The sequence below is a fragment of the Chiloscyllium plagiosum genome, chromosome 15 (assembly GCF_004010195.1).
Source record: "Chiloscyllium plagiosum isolate BGI_BamShark_2017 chromosome 15, ASM401019v2, whole genome shotgun sequence".
NCBI lineage: Eukaryota > Metazoa > Chordata > Chondrichthyes > Orectolobiformes > Hemiscylliidae > Chiloscyllium > Chiloscyllium plagiosum.
The window spans coordinates 11,836,740-11,860,207 of NC_057724.1; the positions used below are offsets into that span (position 1 = coordinate 11,836,740).

The 23,468-nt window shown below is 45.0% G+C and overlaps 1 protein-coding gene across 1 annotated transcript in view; it reads right to left on the bottom strand.

Moving 5' to 3' along the window:
• LOC122557104 (sodium/hydrogen exchanger 2-like) overlaps window positions 1-23,468 on the bottom strand; it is a 159,592-nt gene that overhangs the window by 119,286 nt on the left and 16,838 nt on the right. Inside the window, exon 2 of the mRNA XM_043704423.1 lies at window positions 11,852-12,315. Coding sequence (XP_043560358.1) covers window positions 11,852-12,315 — 464 coding nt within the window. The remainder of the gene's footprint in view (window positions 1-11,851; window positions 12,316-23,468) is intronic.

The following is a 23,468-nucleotide window of genomic DNA, read 5'->3' on the forward strand; positions in this document are numbered from 1 at the left end:
ATAAAAGAGACCTATGGGGCAACTTTTTCACATAGAGGGTGATGTGTGTATGGAATGAGCTGCCAGAGGATGTGGTGGAGGCTGGTACAATTGCAACATTTAAAAGGCATTTGGATGGGTATATGAATAGGAAGGGTTTGGAGGAATATGGGCTGGGTACTGGCAGGTGGGACTAGATTGGGTTGGGATATCTGGTCGGCATGGACCGAAGGGTCTGTTTCCATTCTGTACATCTCTATGTCTCTATGACTCTATGAGAGGCTGGATAGGCTGGGACTTTTTTCCAATGGAGTACAGGAGGTTGAGGGGTGACATAATGGAGGTTTATAAAATCCTGAGGGATATAGATAAGATGAACGGCAGGTGTCTTTTCCCAAGGGTAAGGGATTCCAAGACTAGGGGGCATAGGTGAGGGGAGAGAGATTTAAAAAGATATGAGGGGCATTTTTGTTTTACACAAAGGGTGATTTGTGTGTGGAATTAACTTGCACAGAAAGTGGTGAATGCAGGTACAGTTACAACATTTAAAAGACACTTAGATAGTGTGGAAACATGCCATTCAGCCCAACTGGTCCACACCGACCCTCTGAAGAGCATCCCACACAGATCCATCCCACTACCCTATATTCCCCATGGCTAACCCACCTAACCTGCACACCCTGAACACTATGGGCAATTTAGCATGGCCAATCCACCGTACCTGCGCATCTTTGGACTGTGGGAGGAAACCGGAGCACCCAGAGGAAACCCACGCAGATATAGGGAGTGTAGAATCAGAAATGTTCATACAGATATGGGTCAAGCATAGGCAGGTGGGACTAGATTATGTCAACTCCATTATGTCACCCCTCAACCTCCTATACTCCATTGGAAAAAAGTCCCAACCTATCCAGCCTCTCATAGTGTCAAAGGTGGAACACGGTCGGCATTGAATGGTTGGACTGAAGAGTCTGTTTCCTTGCTGTATGACTCTATGATTCTAAGTGCATATTAATGAAATGAAAGTGCTGTCCTTAATGTGTGTGTTCTTAGCTCACATATTAATGTGCATGCAGATAAAACTGTGTTCTAACAGTGAGAAAATAAAGGTGGTGTTTGTTTATCTTTTTGCTGCATTGACAAGATCATTAAGAGACTCACCTTGAGAGGGTAGCCCAGTGGTGGCCATCAGAAAGTTTAATTTGCTGATGGGACTGCCCTTTCTACTCGCCCAGCTTGGGTTTTAATATTGGAAGTGTTTTTAGGTGTAGCTCTGAAACACCGTGGCACCATGTTATTGATATGAATATGACATTCCAAATCTCTAAAATACAGAAGACAGATGACGCAAGATTTGTACATTAAATCAGAAACTCAAAACTCAAGAGATGCTGGCCCAATTGATAAAAATAAAGATGTCTTGTTCCTGCCTGAATCTCTGGAGCTTTGTATAATGCACTGTCGGTTGCTCTATTCTCAAATCAGTAAAGAGCAACCCTCCTCAGCCATTTTGTGGTGTTCGAAACATCAAATGACCAACAGAGAAGCCAAGGACTCCCAAAATGTAATTTTTAATTACAAATTGTGTTGTGGCCTACAGCAGGCTAACCAAAATCCATTGGTTGTAAAACGCCTCAGAAAATACGATTACAGCATGCCACAAAAAATACATTTTAATGATTTAAAGCCACTGAGACAGATGAGTACTAAAAGTAACCTACATCAATTTGTTGACTCGACGAAGCTTGTTTCAGTAGTTAGCACATGATTTCTCAATATTCACATATTGTTTGTGAAGGGTCCTTTCTATATTGTGTTCCAGGTAGTAATGATGTTTCAACATTTCTTTATTTTCATAGGTCACAGTTCCTGCCAATTTTCTTGATAAAAGCATTGTCAGCATCCAAGGCAGCAAGTATTCTTGGGAATTTGGGTTAAGGGACCATTCTTTATAACTGAGCATAGGTATAGGAATAATCACTCATTATAGCCTGTTCCACTATATTATTAGATAATGACTGATATTGGGCAGCATGGTGGCTCCGTGGTTAGCATTGCTGTCTTCACGGCGCCAGGGAGCCAGTTTGATTCTACCCATGGGTATAGAATTTGCATGTTCTCCCTGCGTCTGCATGGGCTTCATCTGGGTGCTCTTGGTTTCCTCCCACAGTCCAAAACTGTGCAGGCTATGTGGACTAGCTATGGGAAATGCAGGGTTAGGGGGTAGAGGGCTGGGTCTGCGTGGGTTGCTTTTCGGAGGGTCAATGCAGACTCAATGGTCCAGTTGTCCTGCTTCTGCACTATAGGGATTGTTTGACTGATCTGTGATTCAAGTCGAGAGTGTGGTGCTGGAAAAGCACGGCAGGTCAGGCAGCATCTGAGGAGCAGGAGAATCAACGTTTCGGGCAAGAGCCTCTCCTGATGTGTGATTCAACTCTGCTGTGGCTACAAATATTACACGTGTAATACTCTCTTCTAAATTCTTCCCTCAGGCAGAAGATTGAACACATGTACTAACAGGCTCCCACTTTTATCAGGCAGGCTGACCAGACCTTTCTAATTTCAAATCTAACGTTGACCCTGCTTTTGTGCACCTCCTGTGCAGCCATAACCTTGTATGATTCGCTTTATATAAATACCCTACAATTCTGTATGTCCTTTTGCGTTATGATCTGCCTGGACTGCACGCAAAACAAAAGTTTTCACTGTACTCAGGTAGTTGTGACAACAATAAATCAAATTAAAAGTATTTCTTTAATCAGCTCAAATTCCCTTGTTCTATAACTTCAGAGGTCTGATAGCTGCTTTTGATTAGATCCCCTACGGTGTGGAAACAGGCCCTTCAGCCCGCACCAACCCTCTGAAGAGCAACCCACCCAGACCCATTCCCCTACACCTAACACTACAGACAATTTAGCACGGCCAATTCACCTAACCTGGAGGAAACCCACGCAGACACAGGGAGAATGTGCAAACTCTACACAGAAAGTTACCCAAGGCAGGAATTGAACCCGGATCCCTGGCGCTGTGAGGCAGCAGTGCTAACCGCTGAGCTACCGTGCCCTTCAGGTACACTATATTATTTTGATACAGTGAGTCCTTCTGCACTCAGGCTATGGTTGACCATGATATGTGAAGCACCTAAAATAAGACACAAGTAACACAATGCTGGCTAAGTTTCTGTGATGCTACAGACTTGATCAAGCAACATCATACCTTCTTGCACATTCATGATGGATGGGATGAGTAGTGTTATAATTTGGAGGTTAGAAATGATCATTGGTTATAATGAATATTCGGTTCATAATGTAACATTCCACTAGGTGCTGTGGCATTACTCCATTTCCAAGAGATGTGTTAACAGCTTCCTCCATAAACATAGTGAGTGGATAGGGGAACGCTGCATCAGAATGTTGAGTGTTCATTCGCTGGTATAACTTAGAGATTTCTGGGCCACGATGAAACAAGAAACTTCAGTATTTTTAAATGCATAGAGTTTTGTTCATTTTCCATTATTTTGATATTCAGATCAAGGCTATGAATGGTTGCAATTACAATTTCAAATGGTCATCCATTCCCCAACTCCCAAATCATGTGTTCACCAATTTGAAAAAAGACCAACTTACAAACTGAAGGAAAATAAGAAACGTTATACTGTCACCCAAGGTGGCTCTTACTGAAGGCATGATTCGGAGATGAAGGAGCGTCGCTCCGAAAGCTAGTGTGCTTCCAATTAAACCTGTTGGACTATAACCTGGTGTTGTGTGATTTTTAACTTACTGAAGGCAGCATTACAAAATCCCAGACCGCGATCATATTGCTTTCAAACTTCTGGATCCCCTTTCATTTGGACATCTTACAAGGCCTCTTCAAAATGAACGATCAAGTGCTTTTGTTAAATTCTCTTGGTGGAACCATTCAATCAAATTGGCAAAATCCTGACTATTGAAAACTTGCACATTTCAAGAGATAATCCTCTAAATCATTTCTAAAAGCTTAGTATGCTTGAGGTGATCTGTCACTTGAGGAATCTCTTGATACACCAATTCTGCCAGTTGTGTTAATCTTGTGTATAACAGGATGCTGGACATTTTATTGATCCATCTCTTCCTTGAGATGGATTGGAAAGGTACAGCACAGCATTGAAAGACCAGAAAACAACTGTACACATAAGATGTTTTCACTCCCCTCCTTTTCACTTCAACTTCTGCAAAAGATGCCATCTCTGGGGTGCTAGCAGCTTTCAAATACCTTGCTGTAGGAGTTGTGCTTCAAGGTTACAATTTCTTTTGCATTTTGCTATCTGCGATGAACAGAAACTGCCAGTGTCTATTAAACCATCATTTTCTCGATTTTTTAGGGGCTTTTGCACCAGAACTTGCATCAATATATTTCAGCACACCGCCCACAACAGGGCACTTTGAGCTGATATAAGAAGGACAAGCAACATCATCTCCTTTATCATATTGATGAATCATCACTGAGCTGCACATTGTCTGTTTGAATGTTTGAATGGTTAATTCAATGCAAATCATGTGCAGAAAGCAAAATTAAGAGGGAAAAAAGTTGAGACAAAAATTGAACAAAATAAATGAGTAAAACGTGTGCAAATAGTCTTTTTATTGATATGTTTTTTTAAAAATCTCCAACAACAAGTAAAATCTCAAGGACTAATAATTCACACTTGCATTTTTTTTTGTTCAAGGGTGATTTTTAGGCAATAATTAAGACTGGCCACAAATTAAAGGGTGGATCAGTGGTTAGCACTGCTGCTTCACAGAGCCAGGGACCTGGGTTCAGTTCCATCCCCCGGGCAACTATCTGTGTGGAGTTTGCACATTCTGCATGGGTTTCCTCTGGGTGTTCTAGTTTCCTTCCAAAGATGTGCAGGCGTTGACCATACCCCACAGGGTTTTAACTCTTATATCTAGTAAAGAAACTAAGAGTCAACTCTTAATAATAATAAACAATAATATTTATTTATTTAACACTATAAATGTTATAGCAACAAAATACACAACAACCTAACAATTTACACTTTAAATCTTATCAACTACCTTGTGTTTTGACTTAACTCTGGATAATCAAATACCACGACACTAGTCTTGGCCTTGATCCACGTGGTGCTGGTCGTCTGGTCATCTTTTCCCGGTGGTCCCAGGGGTGTCTTCTCTTCATGATAGTTAGTCTCGAGTTACCGCCCTGAGGGTGGTGGTGTTGCGGCGATTCTTGTACTTAGAGGTCCACGCATCCTTTTGGAAGAGTCTTCGATGTCCACCAATACAGCGATCAGGGCTCGATCACCCTGATCGATCGGACCCAACGAGGCGTTGATGTGTTGATGGCAGGGTGGTCCCTGGGCATCCATTCCTGGAGGTGTTGGGCACACGTAGGTCAGGTAGCCCTCTCCAAATAAGGATGTGAGGCACCTCTGTGTCTGGTAAACAACTTGATGTTTCTGATTGTCCTGGGGATGCCTTTCAGGTCAATTCTGTTCCATTCAAACTCAAGTGTATATTGTATTGTCTGCAGCTGGGTCAATTACATACTGTCTGTCTGCAGCTGCAGCCTGTCTGCATTCTGCAGCATGTTCGATCTAGAGTCTTTGCGTGCAGTCACTTTTGGCCAAGGCCTGTCTCAATTTCCCAGCATGCCTCATTTATGTCCATTTTTGTAAATCCATCATTTTGAGCGGCCCATCCGGCCGCACAGGTTAGGTGGATTGGCCAGGGAAAATACAGTTACAGGGATAGGGTGTCAGGGTGGGATGCTCTTAAGAGGGTCAATGGGCTGAAGAGCCTTCTTCCACATTGTGGGGTTCTTTGATTAAAAATTCAATTAAACTGGAATTGGTAAGCCCTAACTTTTTTTTGCTGTTTTTTCTGCATATTATTTCATAGCAACTTTACACTGTTTCATAAAATCAAATGCCAAGATTCTCAATGAGAGATTGCATTAGCAAAATATCTTGATAAGCAAGAGAATTTGAATAACGAATTGCTGATTTCCCATGTAGCTGCTTACATACTCAGTCACCAGAAATCACTGTTCAATTAAGTATTTTAACAGCACTGATGCCCAACAGCCTCACCATTATACTTAATGCATAATCTGGGCCATTTTCTTGAAACTGCTTTACAATGAGGATTAATGACCCACTAATCAGGCCCTCACCAAACATTATTGATTCATAGTTTCCACCAAAGGTCAGAGACAATCAGAAGCATTGTAATGGGCATATTTCTCTCACCTTTTTTCAATCACGTGATGCTGAGGTCCAGTTGCAGTATTTGCTCTCCTGACTAATGTAATTAATTCAGCACAGAATTGGATAATGTCCAGGGCTTGGCTGTTAAAGTAGCTAAAAATAGCCTCCAACACACCCCATCCACCTGGAACTCTCGCCCACCCTCTGACGACCCCTTCTCCCGCCTCCAACACACCCCATCCACCTGGAACTCTCGCCCACCCTCTGACGACCCCTTCTCCCGCCTCCAACACACCCCATCCACCTGGAACTCTCGCCCACCCTCTGACGACCCCTTCTCCCGCCTCCAACACACCCCATCCACCTGGAACTCTCGCCCACCCTCTGACGACCCCTTCTCCCGCCTCCAACACACCCCATCCACCTGGAACTCTCGCCCACCCTCTGACGACCCCTTCTCCCGCCTCCAACACACCCCATCCACCTGGAACTCTCGCCCACCCTCTGACGACCCCTTCTCCCGCCTCCAACACACCCCATCCACCTGGAACTCTCGCCCACCCTCTGACGACCCCTTCTCCCGCCTCCAACACACCCCATCCACCTGGAACTCTCGCCCACCCTCTGACGACCCCTTCTCCCGCCTCCAACACACCCCATCCACCTGGAACTCTCGCCCACCCTCTGACGACCCCTTCTCCCGCCTCCAACACACCCCATCCACCTGGAACTCTCGCCCACCCTCTGACGACCCCTTCTCCCGCCTCCAACACACCCCATCCACCTGGAACTCTCGCCCACCCTCTGACGACCCCTTCTCCCGCCTCCAACACACCCCATCCACCTGGAACTCTCGCCCACCCTCTGACGACCCCTTCTCCCGCCTCCAACACACCCCATCCACCTGGAACTCTCGCCCACCCTCTGACGACCCCTTCTCCCGCCTCCAACACACCCCATCCACCTGGAACTCTCGCCCACCCTCTGACGACCCCTTCTCCCGCCTCCAACACACCCCATCCACCTGGAACTCTCGCCCACCCTCTGACGACCCCTTCTCCCGCCTCCAACACACCCCATCCACCTGGAACTCTCGCCCACCCTCTGACGACCCCTTCTCCCGCCTCCAACACACCCCATCCACCTGGAACTCTCGCCCACCCTCTGACGACCCCTTCTCCCGCCTCCAACACACCCCATCCACCTGGAACTCTCGCCCACCCTCTGACGACCCCTTCTCCCGCCTCCAACACACCCCATCCACCTGGAACTCTCGCCCACCCTCTGACGACCCCTTCTCCCGCCTCCAACACACCCCATCCACCTGGAACTCTCGCCCACCCTCTGACGACCCCTTCTCCCGCCTCCAACACACCCCATCCACCTGGAACTCTCGCCCACCCTCTGACGACCCCTTCTCCCGCCTCCAACACACCCCATCCACCTGGAACTCTCGCCCACCCTCTGACGACCCCTTCTCCCGCCTCCAACACACCCCATCCACCTGGAACTCTCGCCCACCCTCTGACGACCCCTTCTCCCGCCTCCAACACACCCCATCCACCTGGAACTCTCGCCCACCCTCTGACGACCCCTTCTCCCGCCTCCAACACACCCCATCCACCTGGAACTCTCGCCCACCCTCTGACGACCCCTTCTCCCGCCTCCAACACACCCCATCCACCTGGAACTCTCGCCCACCCTCTGACGACCCCTTCTCCCGCCTCCAACACACCCCATCCACCTGGAACTCTCGCCCACCCTCTGACGACCCCTTCTCCCGCCTCCAACACACCCCATCCACCTGGAACTCTCGCCCACCCTCTGACGACCCCTTCTCCCGCCTCCAACACACCCCATCCACCTGGAACTCTCGCCCACCCTCTGACGACCCCTTCTCCCGCCTCCAACACACCCCATCCACCTGGAACTCTCGCCCACCCTCTGACGACCCCTTCTCCCGCCTCCAACACACCCCATCCACCTGGAACTCTCGCCCACCCTCTGACGACCCCTTCTCCCGCCTCCAACACACCCCATCCACCTGGAACTCTCGCCCACCCTCTGACGACCCCTTCTCCCGCCTCCAACACACCCCATCCACCTGGAACTCTCGCCCACCCTCTGACGACCCCTTCTCCCGCCTCCAACACACCCCATCCACCTGGAACTCTCGCCCACCCTCTGACGACCCCTTCTCCCGCCTCCAACACACCCCATCCACCTGGAACTCTCGCCCACCCTCTGACGACCCCTTCTCCCGCCTCCAACACACCCCATCCACCTGGAACTCTCGCCCACCCTCTGACGACCCCTTCTCCCGCCTCCAACACACCCCATCCACCTGGAACTCTCGCCCACCCTCTGACGACCCCTTCTCCCGCCTCCAACACACCCCATCCACCTGGAACTCTCGCCCACCCTCTGACGACCCCTTCTCCCGCCTCCAACACACCCCATCCACCTGGAACTCTCGCCCACCCTCTGACGACCCCTTCTCCCGCCTCCAACACACCCCATCCACCTGGAACTCTCGCCCACCCTCTGACGACCCCTTCTCCCGCCTCCAACACACCCCATCCACCTGGAACTCTCGCCCACCCTCTGACGACCCCTTCTCCCGCCTCCAACACACCCCATCCACCTGGAACTCTCGCCCACCCTCTGACGACCCCTTCTCCCGCCTCCAACACACCCCATCCACCTGGATCCATCGAATTCAGCACCGCCTTCCTAATCTGCAATCTTCTTCCTGACCTATCCACCCCCACCCCAGTCTGACCTATCACCCTCACCTTGACCTCTTTCCACCTATCACATTTCCGACGCCCCTCCCCCAAGTCACTCCTCCCTACCTTTTATCTTAGCCTGCTGGACAAACTTTCCTCATTCCTGAAGAAGGGCTTATGCCCGAAACGTCGATTCTCCTGTTCCCTGGATGCTGCCTGACCTGCTGCGCTTTTCCAGCAACACATTTTTAGCTAAAAATAGTGTCATATAAAAATACCACCTACTATTTTTTGCAGCCAAATGTGCCCCCAGTGATTGGGATGCACTTTACTTCCCATTGGATGTAAAAGTTGTCAGATACTAAAACAGAACAATAAGCTAATTACAATCTTGAGAAAATGGCAGCTTGTTTTCCAGTAGATGAATTACTGCAGATGCTTTTAGTGCACAGGCAGCCAAAAAAAAACCATTACGTGGAAATCTATAGAATGATACAGATGCTTGTAACTACACCAGAATCAGACATACTGTGTGCTCTATGTGTAGAAATTTCTTTCAACTGAGTATTAACAAAGACATAAGTCATCGATCCTTCTCTGAAACTCTCTTCCCTGGCTATCAACCCCACACATCGCCTGGCAGCTCTCAGGGCTGAACCATACTCAGTGTAATTTTTGACCTTGAGGTAAGCTCTGGCCAAATATCTACCCAATGACCAAGCGAGACTGCTGTTTATCCTGTGGCATTAACAACCTCTGCTCCATATGTTCATAGAGTAGGCAAAAGTTTATTCACCTCATCCTTGCCTTTGATCCTTCTGGACTTGACTGTTCCACTGCACACCTGACTGTCTTCCACCCTAAACTTCAGCTCATTTAAAACCTTGTCATCCACATCATAACTTGCACCAAGTCCTGTGTGCCATCAGCCAGTTCTTGCTAATCTACACATTGGACCTAGGTTTGGGTCCCACTCCAGTCTGGTAACACACCAGTTTGAAAATTTACCCTTGTTCTCAAATCTGTCCATGGCCTCTCTCTTTCCTACTTATACGACTTCTCCATAAATCTCTACAATTTTCTGTCCAGTTCTGGTTTTTTGTATATCCCTGATTTTAATTACCCTGCTCTCAGCTTTATTTTTATTGATTTGCAGGATGCAAGCAATGCTGGCTGGGCCCAAATTTATTACCCCTTCCTTGTTGCCCTTGAGAAGGTGAAGGAGGGCTGCCTTCTTGAACCACTGCGATCCTTGTCATAGACTCATACAGTCATAGAGTTATAAATATGGAAACAGAGCCCTCGGTCCAACTCATCCAAACTGACCAGACATCCCAATCTATCCTAAATCCATTTGCCAGCCCTCTAAACCCTTCCTATTCATATACCCATCCAGATGCCTTTTAAATGCTGTAATTGCTCTCTCGTCCACCACTTCCTCTGGCAGCTTGTTCCATACACACTCCCACGCTGTGCTGTAGTTAGACTCACAATGCCATTAGGGGAGAAATTCTTGCCAAGATTCTAGCTCCGGGTTCCCTCTCCAGGCCACTCCTAATCACTATCTCCCTCTCCACCTTTAAGATCCTACTTGAAACAAAGTTTATCGACCAGGCTTTTGTTTATCTATCCAAGTATCGCCTGATGTCCCTTGTGCCAGGGTTTTTACTTTATAATGTTCCTGTGAATCACCTCAGAATAGTATATTATATTATGGTAAAGGCGCTATATAAATGCAAGTCATTTAGATCAATTCTTTGCAAAGCTACTTATGATTTGGACTATCTTTTCCACAAACGTCAAAGAGTAGATGGAATGGGATGACAACTTCTGTTATTTGGAATAAGGGAGGATTAAAGGTGGCTTATGATAATAAGAGGTTTCAGTACAGTAGAGAGAAAACTATTCCCTTGGTGAAGTTTCTCTGACAGCAGCAAAGCAAAAATAGAATTTGCTGGAAACGCTCAGCAGGTCTAGCAGTATCTGTGGAAAGAAATCAACATTTCAGGTTCAGTGACCCTTCCTCAGAACTGATAGCAGCTAGGAAAATGTCAGTTTATATGCAGAAGGTAGGGGGTAAGGAGTAAACAATAGTTAGGGAATAGATCCCATAGAGAGAGAACAGCTGGACAGACAAAGGAGTTGATAACAATCTGGTTGGGAGTGTGAATAGCTGCTAATGGAGACTGCTAGTGGCTAACAACACATTATGTGTGATTGCAGACTTAAAGTTTTAAAATCACCGCTTTAAAATCCTTGGTAAAATATCCAGAGCAGAGAGAAGGAAAACATCCCCATTCCGAACTTCCCTGGTCTACACCCCTCCTTCTCAAAACATGATGAAAACTGATCCCGTTAAATAACTGTATCAGGAAGAGAGACAGTTTTCTGTCCAGGAATCAGCATGAAAGCAGAATAGTGTAGATGCTGGAAATAGGAAATTAAAGAGAAACAGTAAGTGCTTGAGAAACTCTGCAGCATTTGTGAAAGACAGAATGAGAATTAGTGTGACTTTTCTTCAAAACTGAATGGATTCCATTTTGCATTGTTCCTGTTGAGTTGCCCAGGAGTGACCAGAACTGGGGCCACCTAGTAATTCACATTGGTCCCTGGCTTTTTGCTTTCAACTCCTTGGCCTCTATTTCTAAGTGCTCAAAACCCATATATGTTAACAACCAGCTTATCAGGAAAGGAGGGGAGTGCAAAACAAAGCTCTATCAAACAATGTGCTGAATGGCTTTCTTTGGTGTTGTACATTTCACTGATTTTTTTTTTATTTCAGCTGGACAACCGTTAGTCTAAAAAAGTGATTTTTTTTTGCAACTCAGAGGTATGAATTCAAGGATTCCGGGGGTAGGTGGATAGGGTGAAATATCACTCACCTGATCTGTTGTTGAAATATGCTCTGGAGCCGATCACACACGGGACTACTTACCACAGTGACAGCATCATTGAGAAGTGATTCGCCAAAAACCAGGATGTGCAGCTGCTCATTCACATGAATCTCCTCAAACACGGACAGGACCGCCACTGGATCCACAGCAGCGATCAAGCTGCCGAACAGCAGGTTGTAGAGCAGGGAAATGTCCTTTAGGCCGAAGGATTCAATCTGGCAAATTCCGTAAAGGGACAAGCCAATTCCAAAAACGTTCCACATGGTGCCCACCACCGCGTACCAAAGGATTGTCCCAATGTTCTCAAAGAAGGGCCGGCTAGGCATGAAGTAGCCTGCATCCAGTACAATTGGTGGCAGCAGGTAGAGAAAAAAGGCATCTGTGCTCATAACTGGTGCAGATCTCTCATTCACTCCATAGATTATTCCTCCCATTATCAGGCCCACTATTATAAGCAGGCAACTTTCAGGTACGATCGAGGGTAGTTTGATGTAGAGATGAAATCCTGAAAAACAAAGACAATTCAGTTCTCGTGTGAATTGTGAAACTCAAAATAACATCACTGACAGCACAAATGAGATTGAAAGGGACGAAGTGTACGAATATCTTACAATCTGGATAGGTGCATGAATAGGAAAGGTTTAGAGCGAAATGGGCCAAATGCTGACAAATGGGACTAGATTGGGTTGGGATGTCTAGTCGGCATGGACGAATTGGACTGAAAGGTCTTTTTCCATGCTATACATCTCTATGACTCTATGACCAAATAAATTTATTCTCCAGATAAGTATAAAACTGAAGCTGTTTGTATACAACTTCACATCTGAAACTGAGAGGCTCTTGAAAACAAAACCATGGCTGTTCAAATACATTGGTATCAATTACTCCTGCCCATTTTGGTTTTCTTGTCAGATTTAGATTAGATTCCCCACATTGTGGAAACAGGCCCTTCGGCCCAACAAGTCCACAATGACCCTCCGAAGAGCAACCCACCCAGATCCATTCCACTACATTCACCCCTGACTAATGCACCTAACACTACGGGCAATTTAGCATAGCCAGTTCACCTAACCTGCACATTTTGGCCTGTGGGAGGAAACCAGAGCACCCAGAGGAAACCCTCATAGACATGGGAGAATGTGCAAACTCCACACAGACAGTTGTCCAAGGCAGGGATTGAAACCGGGTCCCTGGCACCGTGAGGCAGTAGTGCTAACCACTGAGCCACCATGCCAGCTATTTAAATCAGTGCTTTGGAAGGCAGTGGATGTTGAAAATTGGAATTGCAAAGAGAAGATTCTGGAAACATTCAGTAGGTCAGTCAGCCTCTGCAGAGAGGGATTCGGGCATTTTAACATATTGGTTGCTTTCCTTGCCTCAAAATTGAGGAAATGGGTAAGTATAGTAATGTCAGCCAAGCCAGCCATCTCAAAGAAGTGTTACTCTTACTCACAGGCCTCTTACATGTCATTGAAGGCTGTCATTGTCTCTCTCAGCTCTTAGTGACTTCAGCTGCTATAATGCCAGACTGCTAGTTGAGTGTAACAACCTAATGCCATTTTGAAGATGACAAATGTCCACGTTGTCTTGGCCAAAATTTAGCCCTCAATGAAAATCATTAAAATCATTTCGTGATCATTACTTTATTGCTGTGTGTAAAAGTAGCAGCCCAATCCCTACATAACAACAGTAACTAACATTCAAAACAATGTGAAAGCTGTAGCAATTCAAGAAAGCAGTTGCCACCAGCTTTTTCAGGGCATTTAGCGATGACCTAGCCAGCATCACTCACATCCAATGAATGAGTTAAAAAAAAATCACTGGATTTGGAACAGAGCTTGTCATGAACGGTGCTACATAATTGCAATTTTTCTTTTCTTCACTCCTAGCCGTTCAGCTCTTGTCCGAATACCTGTGTCTCTTGCTCAAAGCAAGATCAAACTGCTCAATGATTATGATGCAGATCCCAGTTCGGGTTGCTACTGTTTCCTAGTTTTCAATCATCACACCGTTTTCTGATTTACAGCTCTGCAAAGGTCAATGTTCCTGCTGGTGGGTTAAAGCACAGGCAGGTGAGCTGTGCGATTACATAGTGATGTAGACTGGCACGCTGCCCTTGGACCATCGGGGGATTGGGATGCACCCCCAGCCTCGGCGATAAGACCCAAGTCACGTCTTTCTGCAGCTTTATCGACCCTAGTTTATGTTCCTAGTTGCCATGGAGATGGGTGGCTAAGATGGGACAGGAACCAGAGGGAAAGCTGCAGCAGTATCCACCGGCTGCTGGTATTTTTAGCTTCCTCTCTGGTGAAGACAATCATAGCTTCCCTGAATATTCTGTTTGCTTAATGAGGCCCACTACTTCTTAAATTAAATAATTGTTAATGAGCCTTCAAACTGACAGCTGCTTAGCAACTGACCGAGATGTGCGCTTTCTCCAGAGATTTCAGCAGGAGCCTGACTGTGGCAGTGAACAGGGAATTTACTCATAGTAATTGGAAACTGCTCTCAGCCCATGTCTCAGAACCTAAAAGGTGCTGTACATTTTACCAGCGATTATGGAAGCACAAGTGCCCACTGTCACCATGGCAACATTTACTGCTGTTAGCAGCTGACCATGGCATGTCTCTTGTTCCATCCATTATATCCATCACATCTCAAGATTTTTCAGCTCTGCGCAGAAAAGGCCAGTCTGCTCTTAAAGTGAGGGAGTCACACTGAAAATTCAAGCATTGATTAACCTGGACACATGAGTCCATTTAACATGAATGCTTCGCATTCCATCTCAAAGGCGATCTTTCTCGCCTTTGCTGTTACTTTTCCTGGCTGGGTGCTCATTCAGGTGATCGAGGGATGTGAAACAGAATATTACTACTACTGTACTTAAAACAAAGTGCTGGAGAAACTCAGCATGAGTGCAGGCAGAGACAGCATTAACTTTTCGAGGCCCATGTCTCTTTTTCTAGTAAGAAACACCAAAGAAGACCCCTTGCAATCACTGATCTGCTGCCATGATATAGGTTTTGCTTCCTGCAGCATTTTGTAACTGATATCTAAGATTACTAAGAGATCTTGATCAATTGGGTCAATGGGCTGAAGAGTGGCAGATGGAGTTTAATTTAGATAAATGCAAGGTATCACATTTTGGCAAAACAATCAAGGGCAGGACTTATACAATTAAAAGTAGGGCCTTGGGTAACATTGTAGAACAGAGAGACCTAGAGATTTAGGTACATAATTCTTTGAAGTTTGCATCACAGATAGACAGGGCAGTTAAGAAGGTATTTAGCACAGTTGCCTGCATTGCTCAGACCTTTGAGTAAAGGAATTGGGATGTTTTTGTTGAGGTTGTACAAGATGTTGGTGAAGCCTCTTCTGGAGAGCTGTGTCCAGTTCTGATTGCCCTATTATAAGAAAGGGAAGGTTCTATGACTCTATGTGGCAATGCTTATGCAAGCTCCCATAACATAAGATATAGACATGAATAATGTGATAGTGAAGGATTCAACAGATACTTCTTACAACTCCTAATCTAAAATGATATCATGGACACAGGCAATTCAGGTCTGGGCTAATATCAAACCTTTTGATTCCAAACTGTAGCATGCTTCCATTGGCATGACATGCTTCATGTCGCCCCTGTTAAGATGGAGTATGAGAGCTATAAACCTTGGATCTATTCAGCTATGCAAACACAGTCAAGTACATTTTAATAATTCTGTCCACCCACTGTAAGAATACATCCTTGAGTACTCTGGTATCCATTAGGAACAGCACCATCCAAATAGTATCCCAAAAGTCATGAGCTTCGTTACATGGCTGGACCGGTAGAAATGCTTTGCATCTAACTTGGAAAATTATCTGGCTCCAGGATCTGGTGTGTGTTGGCATCTTTTGTGAACAGCTCTTAAGTGAAAACATGATGCATGTGCTGCAGCCATAGCAATCTTTGTCATGGCTGACCTCTTGAATGATACTTCACTCCATCTCACTCAGTTCCACTCACAACTTCTCCTGAATGTACATGCTGTATGTTGTGATGCAATATTGCATCACTCTTAAACTGCCAATCACGTTGAAATGGTCTGTGTACAGCTGGTTAGATCACTGATTCATTCCATTGCATCAATCCTGGTCCATTCCACCAAAGTGGGTGTTGTTTGAATCCTCGAGTATTACAACTACACTGAGATATGTGCATATTTGTAGTTCTGACACTGGTGAAACTTCAGTAGCTACTAGTTGGAAGTTTACAGGTAGCCAAGATGACTTTACATATTAACCTTTCAGTGTGATTTAGCCAATGCACAGAATTGGTGATCTGTTATGATCTGGGCGACAGTTTCTGTTAAGTTTTATTATGAAGCTCCAATTCCTGAGGCACGTGCCTTTCAGAATGCATAATGGTAATATGTTAGTACTGGCTCCTGTGTAGATCCTAGATTTTAGGGTGTATTGACCTGCCTTTCCAGAACATATGATGTCAATGATCATAAAATCTTCCGATCACCCTACACTGTTAGCATGATATGTGAAGTTAACAGTATGGAAAGCTTGGTCATCTTCTGAAATGTGTCTTTTGTTCAGTTGACTGTGTGTTTTAGCAATGTGTTTTTATTTTCTTTCAGCTCATGTTGTGATGGTATCAAATGTAAAGAACCACTTGACTGGATTTAGGATGAGCGTGATCAGCCACGTCTGTGACAGATTTCATTGGTTTGGAGCGCTTTGCTGACTATATCAATATTGTTGGCTGCAACTATAGCACGTAATCGTTGTTGGCCTGTCACTATATCAAAATGGCTTGCATTCATCTTCAAGCAATAAGTCAATGATATTGCCCCCTTTTTTGGTCAGCAGGTCCTTCAAATCTTAAAATCAATGCAGAAATGAGATGCTTTGAAGTGAGTCTTTCTGAGAAATCAGGCCTATACGCTTTGGATGCCCCATCTGGTGAAAAAAAACTTGTCATTAGCTTCTTACAGTTTTATTTTGACTCAAGTTGCAATCTGTTAATCCTGAAGACAGTTCTTACCTTGAACTATTCTCAGAGCACCTTCTAGAACTCTTGATCATCCATAGGAAGACCGGATGTATTCATTGGGTGAAACCCCTTCCTTGTTGATGGCTGGGAAGTTCTTCATAAATCCTTTCCTGGGATCATTTACTGCTTAATCAGTGAAACAAAACTGCACACATTGCTTGAATAGCTGTATATCAGCAAAGGTATCATTAGCTGTTCAATCCATTAATAAGTGTTTAACTTTGTTTTATTGAAGGGTTTTTAATAAAATAAGTCTAGGGTTTGCTTGGTCTGTCCTCTTGTTTTGTTTTCTTGCCTTTTATTTTCCCTTTTATGCTTCTGTTTCACTCAATTTACCACAATTGCCTTTCCTAGACCTGACTCACTTTGGACAGTTCCTTTAAGAAATAGAGGCCTGTAGTAGCAGGTCTCTGCTCAATGGTATTCATGACCAATAAGGAACGTTGATGACACAGAAGCTTATCTCTGTCTGAGTGCTGAATTGAAGAGACAAAATGGCAGAGCAAACTCATCAAAGACAGGAAGGCCTCCTTAGTTTAAGAAAGTGCATTTTAGTGTTTTCAAATCTGTACTTTGTTCAGGGAGCCCTGTATTTAACCTGTGAGAAGCCTTTGATAACCTATTGTTAACTGTTAATTCTGTAAACAGGCGCATTTACTTTAAAGAAAGACAGCCTCTAGCTTTACAGAACTTATATTTTAAGCTGGAAGCCTTCAGGCTATTTAATTTACAGGTTCTACTCACTGAACTTAATGCTCTTAGCTTTTTTAATGCTTTGAAGTCCAGTGTTGGTGTCTAGCTGATATTTGATGAGTTTTCCAAATGTCTACCACTGAGAACTTATACTCTTCTATAACGGTCTATAACGGGGAAGGTTACTTACTACAATATGACACCGTAGTGTGGGCTTTGTCCAGCTGAAGGTTTTCTAGCTCGTACTGTTATACTTGTGCTTGCTCCCATAGCGTAAGAACAGGATGTGAGTAACATGATTCAATAGGCATTATTACAACTCCTGGTTTATAATACCTGGTTTGTATTATAATCACAGGTGCTTCAGTGCCTAGACTAATATTAAGCTATTTGATTACAAATAGTGGCTTGCTTTCCTCAGTGTGCCATAATTTAAGGAGCTCCAAATAAGATGGAGTCCAAGACCTTTATATCTTCAGGCTATATGCCACAATATGATGATGACAATCATGATATCAACTAAAGGTACACTGTATATTAGCTGTGAGACTAACAATCAATGAGAGCATCGAGTCTTCTCCCTATCCACAGATTCTGGCAGACCTGGTGAGTTTCCCTAACATTATTTAAAATCTCCAGCGTCGGCAATATTTTGCCTTTATTATTATTGTCATTGAATGGGATACTCTGTGATGGAAAACTGTCCACTTGTCTGGATGGGTACAGCCCCAACAACACTCAAGGATCTTGACACCATCAATTGGTACTGATCCACCACCTTCAACAATCACTCCTTTCACCACCAATGCAGCAACAATTTATCAAGACTATTAAAACAGTACCTTCCAAAGCTACGACTTCCATCTGATAACAAGGGTGGCAGATGCATAGGAACACTCAAGTTCTACTTCAAACTACACAGCATCCATACTTGCTACCAGACTGCCGTTCAAAATCCTAGCAGTCACTTTGAAACAACACCATTTCTGCTAAGCCCCATTGACTGTAGCAGGTCAAGAAGATAGCTCACCACCACCTTCTCTAGATTGATCAGGGAAGGACAATAAATGTTGACTTAATCAATAAAGTCCACTTCCCATGAAAGGATTTTTTTAAAAAAAGACTGAATCCACAATGTCACAAATTCCAAAATCTCTACAACAATCTGAGAGAAGACATTCTCCTCAACTCAGTCTTAAAATGAGTGGCCCTTTAGACTCTCACAGACATGAACTCTCAGCATCTGCCCTGTCAAACCCTCTCAGAAATATCTCAAGCTTCAATAAGATTGCCTCTCCTTCCTCTTCTTTCCTTTAGAAGCCCAATATATACAGTTTCTCATCATCAGACAATCCTTTTATTTCAGCACCAAGTTCGTCAAATTTAATTCCCTCCAAGTGAATCTTCCCTTTGACATGGAGACTAAAACTTCACAGAGTACTTCGACTTAGTTTGACCTAAGCCCAGGACAAATCTACCTCCTTAATTCAGTCCCACCCCTATCCACTTTCAACAGGGACCGTTCCCTCTGCGACTTCCTCATTAGGTCCACACTCCCCACCAGCCTCTCCTCCACACCTGGTACATTTCCCTGTGGCAGCAGGAGGTGCGACACCTGCCCCGGAATCTCCCCTCTTACCTCCGTCCATGGCCCCAAAGAATCATTCCAAATCTGGCAGAGAGTCACCTGCATTTCCTCTAACCTCATTTACTGCATCCGTTGCTCCCAATGTGGTCTCCTCTACATCGAAGAGACCAAACGCAAACTCGAGGTCCATATGCTCCAATCAACCCCACCTCCTGGTTGCCAGCCATTTCAACTCCCCTTCCCACTCCCCCATCGACATATCCATCTTAGGCCTCCTCCACCATCAAAATAAGGCCACACGCAAACTGGAGGAAGAACACCTCATCTTTCGCCTCAAGAGCTTACAACCATACAGCCTTAACATATAATTCACCAGTTTCCAAATGTCCCCATCCCCCACCTCATCCCAGGTCCAGCCCTCCCTCTCTGCCCCTCTCCCTTGACCACTCCTAACCTGCCCATCTTCTTTCTCACCTATCGGCTCCAACCTTCCCACTGACCAATCACAATCACCTCCTACCTGCATCCACCTATCACTATCACACTAACCTTTCCCCCAGCCCCATCCCCTTTATGTCTATTATTTCTCAGCCCCCTTCCCCCTCCCCCAGTACTGATGAAAGGTTCTGATCTGAAACGTTGACTCCCCTGCTCCTCTGAGGCTGCTTGACCTGCTGTGCTTCTTCCAGCTCCACACTTTATCAACTCCCCTAGATTTAAAGGCCCAACATTTCTACTGACATTCTAACTTATCGCTGTTTTCTGATACTTTGATATTTTTCTGATGCAGTGATCATCGTTGTAGCCAAGTTCACTTCCTTATTTCACACATTCGCTTTACTGGCCCTGGTTTTGGCTCTCTTCCTTTCTTACATGTTACTTCATTTTTATATTATCTGGAAGATTGTGGTCAGCTTTTACATAAACATCAGTGAATCTCTTTTCTCTTGTCCCAAAAGTTGTTGCTGTATTCTCCTATTATTTTTTTTTCTCTGACGTTGAGACCTTGAGGATCAAAATGCTTTGACACAGTTATTTGTCCCCCCTTCATCTCCAACCATGCCTCTGATGTTGGCTTTATCCAACTTTCTAACTGGGCCACAATCAATATGACATACAGCTCAGCCCTCATCCCACAAACATCTTACATTTTTACAAAGAATAACGCATTACATCCCCAAAAATCATCCATTCTGGCCAAAATCCAAATCAAGGTATTAAGCATCTCCCGCAGCACATTTATTTTCAGGCACTGTCATTTTTTCCTTTATCCAGTTTTAATGAAGATAAATTGCTAAGAAAGCTGTATCACTCAGTAAATTTGTTGTTTCAATGAAGATTTTTTAAAAATACTTTCCTATTTGCTCTTTCGTTGATATTCTTAATTCTTGTTCATTAAAGCCAAAAACGTTCTCTATGTTTCAGAATTATCCTCCAATGTGTTCTGTAAAATATTTCAAACATTAAAATGTTTTAAATTGAAGAAATGTGTTGGGTGGAATGTCCCCAGCCTCTAAACGATATAAGTAAAGGTGAGAAAGTCGGGGAAATACACTAAGGAATAATAAGATTCTCAACATTGAAAAACTGTCCATTTTCCACTTAAGCTGGTGAACATCAAGTGGCCTATCTGTGTGCATTAACACTTCATCATCATCTATTTCTTTTTCATTTATGCAGGTTGTTATTCTCTCAGGTACCATTATCATCATTGATGGTCCCTCGCAGATGAGGATGACTCTCTTCCACTTTCAGGGTGAGTCGTACAGACCAATATGGCTTCCACAGGATCTGTTACACCTGGGGCAGATGGTGGTCATGGGAAGGAGATGGGTGGGGCATTGATGTGGCAGCACGCTTCTTTCCCTGTTTGCGCCCCGCTTCTGGTTTTTCCCAACGGCAAGTCGCTAGGTGCTCAACATCTTCTCTTATGCTTCTCCTCCCCTTCGGGCCAGTGATTCCCAGGTGTCTGCGAGAGTGCCGCACTTGGCCAGTGAGGCCTTGAGGGTATCACTGAAGTACTTCTTCTGTCCACCTGGGGCTCGCCTGCCATTTCAGAGCTGGGCGTAGAGCACCCACGTGGGGTGTCTTATGTCGGTCATAGCCAATCAAGGGTGTTTGGTGACTCGACGCTGGAAATGTTGGCCTGGTAAAGGGTGCTGGTATTGTTGCTTCTTTTTTCCCAGCGGATTTGCAGGATCTTGCACAGACAACATTGGCAGTAGTGCTCCAGCACCTTAAGGTGTGGACAGTCCTCGTCTCAGAGCTATACAGGAGGGCAGGAACCACCAGCGTCTGTAAACCAAGAGCTTGATGTTGGATTTGATGTTGTTGTGTTCGAACATCCTTTTCCTCAGGCAGCTAAACGCTGTGGTGGCACACTAAAGGTGCTGGTGATGGTCTGGAGTAAACCCTCTGAGTTTGCCTACACGCAAACACCGTCTGCACTGCAGCTCTATGTCACCGGTTAGGGTGACTTTGGTTTTGGCTTGAAGGTGGCGGACGTTGAATAACTTCCCACTGGTTCTGTAGGTTAGCTCCACTTGTCGATGGTGTGGTGAAGCACTGCAGTGAGGTAGATCAAGGACATTGTCGGGGTGATGACACAGCCCTGCTTGACACCAGTCCAAATGGAGAGGGATGGGTCGGTGGTGGAGCTATTTGTCATGGCAAATGACTCCCAAGCACCAGGGAGAAACTAGATGGCACCAATTCACAACTTGAAAGTCAGAGAGGTTACCTCCCGGCAGCTTCAACCCACCAGCACCTTCACCTGGCACCCACATCATTGAGCATTCCTCAATATTCCAGGGCTGTCATTCCAGCAGCATCTTTAACTGCTGGACTCACAGCCTTAAAGACTTTGTGCATTGCTAATTATTTGAAGATAAACTCACAGCTTACTGTCTGGAATCCTTCTTTCTTCTCCTCAGATGGTGGTTTCTTCTTGTAGATCTGAAGATTTCTTCAGGAGGTGCCCACCACTGCCACTATATTATAATATTGAGAAATCCTCACTGCTGTTCACCACCTTATGCTATGGTGAATGGAAGCTTACAAAGGCCTGAGCGACATGGACTATAGCAATGTTTGTCACTGGATAAGTCTGGTGAAGCCTATCTCAACATTATGTCAAACGATGCAGCACATTCCTCACCTGGCCGAGGCAATTTGCCAGTAAAAAGGGATTATAACCTTTTAAGCACCTTATTAATGGCCCAACTCACCTCATTAAGAGTCAGCTTTTAATCTTAATGAATGCGCCAATCACACTAGAAGTTGGGAATTGTTGACCTGGTAGTCAGGGCGGGTGCCTGGCAACCTTAACACGATGCTTGTTTCAAAGGACTCCCATGTTGGACACCAGGCACCAACATCGACTTATACAGCATTAAAACAGACCCTTCAGTCGAACCAGTCCATGCCTAACAAAATCCCAAACTAAACTAGTCCCACATACCTGCTCCTGTCCCATATCCCTCTAAACCGTTCCTATCCGTGAACTTTTCCAAATGTCTTTTAAACCTTGTAATTGTATGCACAAATATCACTTCCTCAGGAAGTTCATTCCATACATGACCCACTCTCTGTGTAAAATTTGCCCCCCGTGTTTTTTTATAAATCTCTCTCTTCTTACCTTAAAAATGTGCTCCCCCATCCTACGGAGAAGACACCTACCATTAATTCTATCTATACCTCTCAATATTTTATAAACTTCTATAAGGTCACCTCCTATGCTCTAATGGAAAACGTCCCAGCCTGTCCAGCCTTTCTTTATATCCCAAACCTTCCGTACCTGGCAACATCCTGGTAAATCTCTTCTGGACTCTGTACAGTTTAATAATATCCTTCCTATAACTGGCGACCAGACCTGGACACGCTAATCCAGAAGAGTCTTTTCCAATATCTCAAGACACACTTCATGGATGCCATTTACATGCACCATTATCAGTCATTGGCACATGTCAAATGCCACTCTCTAAGAATCCTCATGGCACATCTCTAATCACAGTATCCATTTGCACTTCAATGCTACAACATGGACTGTACTGACAATCATAATTTTAACTACAGCGAGGGCACTGTGAACTCAGGGACCCACTCCCAGCTCATGGACTGTGCCAGGCTTATCTTTAGGCTGTTCTTTTATTCACTTACTGTTTTCATGCTCACTGATTCCAAGTCCACCTCACAACATCCTTATCTTTCACTGCTTCGCCCTTTTGTACTTTGCTCCCTCAGCTGGAGATACCAGGCTCATCTTTCTTCTAACTTGTCTTGCCATTTAGCACAGACTCAAGGGCAGAAATCTTGTCACAGGTATCAGGGTGCC